General features: G+C 40.3%; 1 protein-coding gene across 1 annotated transcript; it reads left to right on the top strand.

Annotated features, from left to right (window-relative positions):
• Positions 1 to 5,558: 5,558 nt before the first annotated feature.
• LOC148026443 (Galactosyltransferase family protein) lies at positions 5,559 to 7,303 on the top strand. Its single transcript, XM_087690452.1, has one exon. It carries the CDS (start codon positions 5,998 to 6,000, stop codon positions 7,105 to 7,107), a length of 1,110 nt encoding a protein of 369 aa, XP_087546578.1. The 5' UTR covers positions 5,559 to 5,997; the 3' UTR covers positions 7,108 to 7,303.
• The last annotated feature ends 4,026 nt before the right edge of the window (positions 7,304 to 11,329 follow it).

Below are 11,329 nucleotides of genomic sequence, written 5' to 3'. Positions count from 1 at the left end.
CAAAAGCCATTATCGATAGTAGTCATATTGCTTAACAAGCAGAGATATTCAACTAGTTTTCTTTTTTTAGAAATGTTTCTTAGAGTGACTATCATATAACGTAAAATCTTTACATGTATCATTGGAACATAGGTACTCAAAGTCTTTTGATTGGTACTCTTGGTCAAATGACTTACATGGTGGCTTATATTTAAAAAATCATTGTAGTAGGAACCATCTTGATTATGCATAAGTTGGACTATTGTGCAATAACATATATAAGAATTATGTATCATGCCATCATATTTCTAAACTAATTCATGAGATTATTAAAATAAGTTGGAATAATCGCATGCTAATATACAACTTATAGTTGTATGATCCATCATTATGTCTTCAAAAAAGTTGATTTATCTTCATGGTGGGACAAGGTATGCAAATAAAAAATCTTTTGTTCTCATGTTTACTATCAAGGATATCCTCATTATTCTTTTATTTGCCTTTTTCCATAGAAAAAGTATGGTATTTCTGACTCGAATTTGACTAAGAAATGAAAAAACTTTTCTTTGACATGGAGGGGTGAAACCTTGATCTTACTAAGATATGTATGATATAAAATAAATTATATGACCTTTGAAAGTTATTTCTTTAGTTGAAGCCAATAACCTTATTGTTATTGATAGTGATTAGCTCCATTTGAAGTTGTGGCCTTCTTTACAAGAATTGGGCTGTCTTTTAAAGGGTTCTCAACAATTAAGCCTCTCAATGGCTTTTGTGCAAAAGAGAAAATCAATTGAGGATATGCCTATATGAGGCTAGAAGAGGAGGAAGATGACATTCACATGGAACAAAATGTGAAAATACTACAAAGCATACAGGAAGTAAGAGAGCAATATAAGGGACATGTGGATATAGTCAGACTATGAAGGCTCAATGTCAAAAAAAGCAAAGGGCCATCATGTGTATCAAGAACATTGGAGAGTGTAGTTTCTATGGAGCTATGCTACACATGATGTAGATGGCAAACAAAGAATTCACATAGCTATCCTACCTTTCTTCATCTTCTACTCATATGTGTTTCGAGGCATGTTACAAATACTTCTATGAGAAATCAAAGGCAAAGATTTGTGAAAGTCCCTTTGACTCACTAATGGTGGAGGAGAGCACTGATGTTTCTAATTATCACCACATGATCATATCTATACATATTTATGTGATAAGGGCAATGAATATGTACGTAATAGATTTTTATTATTATTGAAAACACATAATGGAATAAGACAATGATTTCATGCTGGGCTCTTAGATTTTTTACAAAGCTTTAGTCTATTGAAATCTAAGCTTATAGGATTCTCCACTGATGGATATAGTGTGATGCTTGAGAAAAATGGATTAGTCAACCGATTTGTACGACAGGTACCACATCTAGTTAGAGTCCATTGTAGAGCACATAGAGATGCATTGGCACCTCTGAGAGAGAGAGAGAGAGAGAGAGAGAGAGAGAGAGAGAGAGAGAGAGAGAGAGAGAGAGAGAGAGAGAGAGAGAGAGAGAGAGAGAGAGAGAGAGAAGAAGAAGAAGAAGAAGAAGAAGAAGAAGAAGAAGAAGAAGAAGATTGCTGCTTCTTGCTCCTTCTTTCCACCTTGTGCTGCGTGCACACACACACTAATTTTGAGTTGAAGCAGTTAATATTGCAGTCTACATTCACAATCAAAGTTATACAAAGTCTTTCAAGGGAAAAACCCCTCATGAAAACTGTACTTGCAAGAAACCATCCATCTCACACTTTAGAACTTTTGGATATGAATGTTATGTACATGTTTCAAAGAATAAGAGGAATAAAGTAAAAGAAAAAAATACAAAATGTATATTATTTGGTTATAGTGATAAGCAAAAGGCTTACAAAAGTGTATGATCGAGAGGCAAAGAAGATCATAACACGTAGTGATGTGGTGTCCAAGGAGTAGTCATATACAATAGACAAGGAAAAAACACGTTCTTCTACTTTATCATCAAGTGAAGTAATCCATTATGAGCCTATCCCAAACACTATTCCTATCCTCAAGAAAGAGGAAATATTGTCTTCACATGATGAGGAGAAATCTACTCCAAATGTGAGAATGACCACTATTTGCACAATATTTGTAGTGGCCTCACAATAAGTGGCCAAATTACCAAATGGATGTTAAATTACAATTCTCGAATGGTGACCCCAAGGAGGAGATGTACATGGCTCAACCACTATGGTTTGAGAACTTCCATTCTAAAAACAAATTTTATAAGCTAAAAAAGCTATTGTATGGGCTTAAGCAAGTCCCTTGAACATGGTGCCAACAAATAGATAAGTTCTTTTTTAGCTTAAAGTTCAATAAATGTGCCTCAAATACTAGCTTGTATATTTATAAGGATAGTAAAAAGTTTACAATAATTGTGCTATATGTGGACAACCTTCATATTATAAGTAACCATGAAGATATGATCCATCAAACACCACAAGCTTTGAGATTTGGGTTTGAAATGATAGACTTGGGATTATTGCACTATTGTTTGGGGATGGAAGTCTAGCAAGAGCCTAGCAAAATCTTCATCTCTCAAGATAAAACATGCATGGGAGATCTTAAAAGCATTTGGCATGACTAAGTGCAAGGTAATGGCTACAGCTGTAGAGGTCTATGAGAAGTTATGCATTAAGGATACATCAACAATAGACAAACATTGGGAGGCACAAGAGGTTGGTCGTCGATAGTCTCATCTATTTGTGCTAGATATAAGTTTTACAATTGGTATTTTGAACAAGTTCTCAAACAAACTACTAGAAAGTCATTGGAAAGTTGGGATGCAAGTGCTCAAAATTTTGAAAGGAACTCTTGACTATGGTATCACATATGGTTCCAAAAGTTCTTTTTTGTTAAACTGTGACTCAAACTGGGAAAATGATGGATTGTTTCCAGAAAGTCAATTTCTAGATATTGTTTCTCTTGGAGTTCAAGAATCTTCTCTCAAATTAGTAAGAAGCAACCAATAGTGGCATTGTCTTCTACTAAAGCAGAGTACAAGATAACTTGTTTTGTTGCATGTGAAGCAATATGGTTAAGGATGATCCTATGGCATATGAAAGCCTCGGGGAAGTTACTTATGAATATATGTGTACATCACGTGGATTCAAAATAATGTATTTTTAAAATACCATTTAATACATATTTTATATACAAAAATATGTAATATAAAGGGATTATTTACAAATTGAATAGAAAAGGGTTATGTTTTATTCATAAAAAATTCACAAATAAGAATATTTATAAATAGGCATTGAACTCATGTGATATAGAGGATATACATATATCAACTTCCCCGAGATGAAAGCACAAGATGAGATCCAATAAAGCTCTAGTTTTTCATACATGCACCAAACACATTAAAATCTAGTATCACTGTATGTGTGATTTGATTGAGGATGGGATAATAGAGCTTGTCTACTCTCCAACAAGGAAAAATGGAGCAATTATTTTTACCAAAGCTCTTATGAAGGACCTTTTCGAGTTCATCATCCTCAAAGACTCGACGTTGGGCTGAGGATGTAGTGAATGAAGGTGGACATTGAGGGAAGGTGTTAGATATGCTCAATACCCCACCCTTGTAAGGTGCAACTAATCATCCATGGTGCTCAAAGTTGTAAGGTTCCCATATGAGAAGTAGCCATGTGTGAGCTTGTGGTTGGACATTAGTTAAATGGGTCATGACTTGTATGCCAAATAAGGTTTATATGACTAGATAGCAAAAATGTGACTTTTATAGATCTAGCCTTTGATTAGACAGAGTAGTTAACTTTGTAGCAACTCAAGGCACATTGCATCGAGTTACAAGGTGTGGGAGTTTTTAGAGACCCCTATTTCAGAATTCGAGGGCCGTAGAAATAGCCCTGGCTTGGGGGGTCTTAGAAGGGCTAGTGCCCCTCCACCCCTAATAAGGGTCTAGGAGCAGCACTCCCATAGTAAAGGGAATATTCTCTGAAATATTCCCTGGCTAACCAGAAAAGGTTCATAAAATGGTTGAACATGCCGATCAAACCATATTTTCAGGCTATAAAAGGAAGATCCCTCCAAAGTCATAATCAATCTATCAACCAAAGCTTTTCTAACTAGCTTAAGTTCTTTAGGTAGAATACTTGAGGTCAAACCTTTATAAGGTTTTCTACACATACATGAAACTTTGAATCCCCTAAGGAGAAGAATGTTCTATTCCCTATCCATGACAAATAGAGAGATCCAAGTGCAAAATACACATATACATCCATTACTCTTGATTAGCCATTAGATGAAAGAGATTTATGCAAGACACATGGCCTTGGATTTCTTGGTTAAAATTTCACTTGAGATTCCTTAACCATGCAAAAACTCTAAACAAATCTCAAGAAGTTTTGTGTTTAGGGCATTCTATGTGTCAAATGTGGCTACGGACTCATGGATAATCACCTACATAAGAAGAGAGAGTGAGAGTGAGAGAAAATGCAAAAGGTAAAAAAACATAATGCAAACACAACCCAACAAGAAGGAGACATGTGGAAGTCTTCAAAATAAGCCATCCATTTTGAGAACAAACATATTTAAACTCAAGAAGAAAATAACCTAAACAAAAACAATCATGTGAGTCTCGATGGTCAAATGCTAAGCCATCCATTTAAACTCGAGAAGAAAATAACCTTAAAAAAAACAAGCCATCCATTTAAACTCAAGAAGAAAATAACCTAAACAAAAACAATCATGTGAGTCTCGATGGTCAAATGCTAAGCCATGTGAGAGGCCAAAGAGACCACTTTACATGTGGTCTTTGATGGAAGTTTTATGATTGCTTTAACCTACCCAACACAGGTCTGACCAAGTGAATAGTTTGCACTCCCTCCCGCCCTTGAATAATTTGCACTCCTTGCCCCCCTCCCCCGCCCCCCCTAACTCTCATGAACAACTCCAATAGTTTGCACTCCCTCCCGCCCTTGAATAATTTGCACCCCCCCCCCCCCCCTAACTCTCATGAACAACTCCAATAGTTTGCACTCCCTCCCGCCCTTGAATAATTTGCACCCCCCCCCCCCCCCCCCAACTCTCATGAACAACTCCAATGAAGTTGTTAAGCCTCCCCCCCCCCCCCCCCCCCCAAACCCCAACTCTCATGAACAACTTCAATAGTTTGCACTCCCTCCCGCCCTTGAATAAATTGCACTCCCCCCCCCCCCCCCCCCCCCACTCTCATGAACAACTCCAATGAAGTTGTTAAGCCTTGAACAAGGAGGGTGTGAACAAGGAGGGTGTGTGCTGGACTAGCAAGTGAATAATGCCTGATATATATCTCGACCTGATGTATGAGAGGTTAGTATTTATACATCTCGATGCATTCCATTGACTTGGAGATCGAAAGCCTGCACCAGCTGAACGTGTGCATGATCGTTAGACTTTGCTTCCTTGGGAGTTGGAGTCGCTAATTTTGTTGTAAAGTCGGGGGGATTTTAAAATTTGTAACAGAACTCATATTTTTTTGGGAGAGAAGCCCGGGCTCCCTCCCCCCCCCCCCCCCGGCCCCCCACGATGTGTGTTTCTTGCCGCTGAGCAAATCACGACTCACGAGCGTTCTTTCAGTGGTGGGTCTCTCTTTGCGGCACAGGACAATCAAGGTACAAACACAGAGAGAGAGAGAGAGAGAGAGAGACGTGCCAAGGCAAGAAGTCTAAAGGACAATCACCAGGCAATTATGGAGCACTCATCACGCAAGGCTGGCTGAAGCTGATGCATTTTTCTTCCATGGGAGTTGGGGTTTCTGATTGAAGCCTTACGTCTTCATGTGATAAAAGGTCTCTCTGCCTGCATGATCAGACACACATCATGTGGCTTGTTGGCAATGTATACTGAGCAAAAGGAACACACAGGCAGAGGGACAGACAGAGATTTGCTGAGCGCCCACTTGTGGCTCTGGCTGAATCATTCGTGTGTGTGTGTGTGACATCCGAAGCATACCTTTAGTCTCCATACATGGGTTCCAAATCTCGGAAATCCAGCAAATCCCCTATCCTTACCTGTATTTGGGCCTTTCTGCTCCTCTTCTTCATCCTTGCCATCTCATACACCCTCTTTGCCCTTGGCCCTGATCTCCACCTTGTGCAAGCCCTTGGCTCATGGGCAAGCAGAAGCTCCTCGGCCATCGCTCCCAGCACCGGCAGCGCCCACAGCAGCAGCAACATCTTCCTCAAGATGACCTCCACCTCTTTCAACCCCACCAGACATCAGGAGCTTCTGGAGGAGAACAGGGCCGTCATCACATTCAAAGAGAATCAGGTCTATGTCAGCTGCCCCCCTTGCAATTCCAGCTCCACAGGCCTCTACAACCCCAGGGACACTCCTGGCCTCTCCATCAGGTGCCTTACCCCTTCCCCCACCCTCACCCTACTGCTTGCCATCTTCACCCAGCCCTCGAGCTTTGAGCTCAGGAGCCTCCTCAGAATGGCCTACAGCCTGCAGACCACCCCCACAGCCTCCATTGATGTGGTCTTTGTCATAGGAGATCCTCCCACACAGCAGGACACCGTCTATGTGGGGCTAGAATCCAGGCTCTTCAATGACATTGTGATGGTAGACACGCAGGACCGAGCCATGGCAACCCACCACTTCCTGTCTAAGATCTCCAATGACACCAGATTCAAGCATGACTATGTGATGAAGATCGAGGATGACTCGTACGTACGGCTTGCCAATCTCGTGCGCTCGCTCATGGATCAGCCGAGGCAGGATCTGTACTATGGCTATGTGCTGCCATGCGAGAATGAGGATGCATACAGCAATTACATGGCAGGAATGGGGTATGTGCTGTCATGGGATCTCGTTGAGTACTTGGGGAACTTGTCTCTTGTTAAGGATCCAAGTGAGGAAGGACATGAGGATAAGGTTGTGGGTGATAGGTTGAATAAAGGAGGGAAGGCCAAGCATAGGGTCAACAAGAAGCCTCTCTTCTATGACCACCCTGAGCATGGAGGGGCTTGTGCTCATGAGCTAGTCAAAGAGACCATCCTTGTGCATCAAGTCAGTAGCCCCAAGAGATGGGTTGATGTTCTCTCCTTCTTTGAACCCGTCTTCTTGCTACCCTAGCTTTCAACTTTCATTCAATCAATCACACACACACACACACACATACTCTCTCTCTATCTCTCTCTCTCTCTCTCTCTCTCAAGTGAAGATCGATCAAAACATAAGGATGTCTTCATGCTTGGCCCATTCTTGCTAATGTTGTGTTGTTTTCTCTTCATCTCTACTTGAGGTGGCATGAATGAAGATCGAGCATTCTTTTGCATCTGCAAATCGATTTCTTGCCAATTTTAAGCGATGATTAAAGCTCGAGTTAGAGAGCTAAACTTAGCAAGTTTAAAGCCCTCTACACACATTTTGTTTTATAGGTACCATTTCCTCTGTTTTAGGTACTTCTTCTCATCATTTCTAAGTAAATATAGATATCATATACAAAAGGAAGGTATGCTCTTAGAGCTCAAGAAAGAATTGTCTTTGGCCTTTTATATCCTAGTGTTGTTGCATGTGTCAATAATTAGATGCTTAAGCACTTGAACTCACACACTCATGATCTCAACCCACACGCAAACCACTAGGCTTCGACCCCATTGGTGCATGTATTGATATTTGAGCAAGAGCATCGAACTAATGCTAAATGTCACATAATGAAATGAACTAGAAAATGAGTTGTATTGTTACCACATGTGAATGCCATTGTTTACCACCTACGTTATGTCTTAAACATGCAACTGGGTAGAATATTTAAACATGTTTAGTTGAGGATATTATTAGACTGTTGTTTCGTTAGGGTTATGGCTGAAGTACCATCTTTTGTTTTGTAACACAAAGTTAATGGGTGTATGCATTGGATTGTGAATATGTATAGCATCAACAAGAAAAGGAAAGCCTCTTGTCAAACCAGATGGTAAGCCAAAGATTAAGAAAAGAACACAAACTGACTAGTAATGATGACAAGTGTGAGCCGAGTGATGACGAGTAACAAACAGAATACTAAGCTAAGCTACCATGAGTCATCCCGCTTCTCCACATAATCTAGCATCCCTTGTTCATTACGATGAGGATATGAATCAGCATATACAATCAGACCTATAGCCACAAATAGAACAAATGCATGTTACTATGCCTACCTTGTTCCACCACATCAATCATACACACCAGAATTTAGTCATAGTCTTAGATAGACAACACACAACATCAAGAACATTCAAATTCGATTGTTCTTAGGGCTTGCCCCAAATCTTTTGCAGGCCTTCCAATTGAAGACATCTTGTCTTGGGTTGACCACTTTGAAAATGTACCTGAGTACCATTGATCATGTCTAAGCAACAAAAGGTGCATGAGGTTCCCACAATATTCGATGGACTAGCAACAACCTGGAACATGAAACTAAGTAGAAATTACAAAAATTAATTGGTCACTACTGAAGGAATCACTCACATCAAGAGTTTTTCTCATCAAGAATTATGGTAGAAAGGGGAGCCAAGTTTTGTGAAGCTAGTTAAGTGACTAGTAGTATTTTAGATGGTGGTTTCTACTAAGATAGGCGGGCCTCTCATGAGCTCCTTCTGCACCCTCAAATCAAGAACTCCAAGCAAGGGGTCCATGATGATAGCAAAGAGAAGGGGGGCAATGGGACATCCTTGTCTCACTAGCCTCTTTACTTCAAATGGCTATGAGCATATTCCCTTCACTTGGACCACAACATAAGCATTGGAGAATAATTTATGGATCATGCCCAAAAACACTTGGTCTAACCCCATCACTAATAGTACCTCCAAAACATATGATTTGAGCATATTCCATTCACTTGGACTACAACATAAGCATTGGATACTAATTTATGGATTATGCCCACAAACACTTGGTCGAACCCTATCACTGATAGTACCTCTAACATAAATCCCCAACTTATTCGGTCATAGGCCTTCTCAAAATCCATATTGATTAGGTTAATGCATGATCAATAGAAAGGATTAGGTTAAGAATACCATAATGTATTTTCCTTCCATGGATGAAGCCATATTGATGGGGGTGTGTGAGCCACCCAAGTAAAAACTTACTTGTGAGGGCAAGTGCTTTAGCCATGATTTTGTATGCCATGTTAAGCATGGTAAGTGGCCATCATGCACTTCACTTGGCTCTATCTATTGAATTGGATATGAGCTTGATTAGGCATGTCTTAATCCCCTTCAAGAAACATCAATCTTTTTTCTAACTTGATTAAGAAACCTAACAAGGTCTGCTGAGCATGCATCCCAAAGTGCTTGATAGACCTCTACTAGGATGCCATCTATTCCTAGGGCCTTGTTTCTCTTCATTTTCTTAACCATGTAGACTAACTTCTCTTTCGAGAAGGGCTTACTCAATGTGAATGCTTCCTTGGGTTTGATCATGTTGAGATAGCAAGCTCAATACGTTCAAACATTGATGGTGGACTGCTTGGTTAGATATGTCCACACATCTATACTTGGCATGTCGATGGTCATTATAATCCTCACATTTCCATTGGCATACCACTTATTATATTTGGTTTGTTGCACCTACCTACAGCTTGTTGAGATATTTGCAATCACACCTACTTCAGTCCCTTTGTGAGAAGCAGTGAGGGCTCAGGACCAGAATCCTATATGCATAGTAGGAGAAAGTACCACCACTCAAATCCTATAAAGCATTGTACTTGCACTATTTTTCTAATGCAATGATAGTACTCTTTTCTTTCCAGTAAAGTGTCATGTCACTGTCAATACACAAGATTGTGTTTATGAGTCCAAGTCTCAATCTTGGAACCTAATTCACTTGTGTAACAATTTGTTCTAGTCACGATCAATGTCTTCATGAGTTTCTTTTTCCTCTTTCAACCTCCATAGCTTCCGCATCTGCCATGCTCTAGATCCCGCATATTTCACATGGTATCAGAGCTCAATTGAGCATGGCCTAACACTCCTCTCAGCTCCTTTCCATATCTGCTCAGCTCAGTTTGAGTAGTGGACCCTATCTCCAACTTCATTTGCATTCCTACCTTCAATGAAGCTTCTATGGTAGCCATAGCCAGCAACACCCTGTCAGCTTGAAGCCTTCATATCTCTCTCCACATACCAAATCTCTTTGAACTTCCTTCTAGAGAAGTGTTTCTCTACTTCTAGAGCTCCTCGTTGGCACCTCAATCATTGAGATTGGGCAACTATAGCTTCAGCATTGCCTCTTTTCAGAGTTGTTGCCATAAGTGTGTCCGTGGACAGCACCTACCTACCTCTGTTGGAGTAGCCATATCTCATCAACTAGCCCATATCTCTTCAAGATTTCTTCTCAAGAGTTGTTCTTCAGGTCAAGATGCAACTTCTTGGCACAAAAATCAAGGATATTGATGCACACCATGCCCAGCATTTGCATTTTTCAAAATCTGGGCATAGTTTTGACAGCGACCACTTTGAAGGCTTAGATCTCTCAACTCGGACAAAATGAGTACAAACCCTCTTAGGGGGAGTTAGATCCATTAGTGAAGGTCCTCCATCTCAAAGGGTTGGAGTAGATTCGACCTATGGAGCTCGTGGGAGCTCATTTTCTAGTTGATGGTCCCTGTTTTGATAGGACAGCCATAGCCAAACTTTACCAAGCTCAAAAATCTCATCATTTTCTTTCTTTTGCCACTGGAACAACCCACTGCCACTCAGACCTGAAGGTCCCAGCATCAAATCAAGAAGGGGAAGATTTGGATCTGAAAGAACTTGAAGGATTTTTGTAGGTTCAAAAGACTCAAGGAAGAAACATAGTGTCTATTGACACTCATTTTTAGTGATCTAAACACTTGTGTCTCTTGACACATCTCAACCAACTCTTCTGCTACTTAAATTTGATAAGTCTGAAGCTGATTTGCTTCTGCTGGTCTCTCAAGTTGAACATGGGCAAAGATTCTTCAACTGCCCATTTCAAAGGAGTTGGGTTTCATACCTGGCAGACCCACATCAAACTAATCCTGATGAAGAAGGGCCTTTGGGCCATTACCACTGGAAAAGAAAAGAAGCCTCGTGATGTGGATCTTGCTATCACTTGGCAAAAGAATGATGATAAAGCTCAGGCTATTATCAAACTGGAGCTAGACGACAGCTATATCCACCATGTGGATAACTGTGAGACTTCACAGGATACATGGAAGAGACTTGACACTTTGTTTGATGCACAATCTAAATCATCAAAGTATGGTCTCCTGATTGAGTTTTTTAGGCTTGAAATGAAGTCCAGTACATCACTTGCCACACATCTAAATTACATGGAAGGACTTCTAACC

The sequence above is a fragment of the Lygodium microphyllum genome, chromosome 13 (genome assembly GCF_053477565.2).
Source record: "Lygodium microphyllum isolate KBCC chromosome 13, Lygodium_microphyllum_v1.1.10, whole genome shotgun sequence".
Lineage (NCBI taxonomy): Eukaryota > Viridiplantae > Streptophyta > Polypodiopsida > Schizaeales > Lygodiaceae > Lygodium > Lygodium microphyllum.
This window is presented reverse-complemented; position numbering and strand designations above follow the sequence as displayed.

Excerpts from the sequence above, each read along its gene's own strand:
- LOC148026443 (XM_087690452.1), top strand. The coding sequence starts at position 5,998 with ATGGGTTCCAAATCTCGGAAATCCAGCAAATCCCCTATCCTTACCTGT.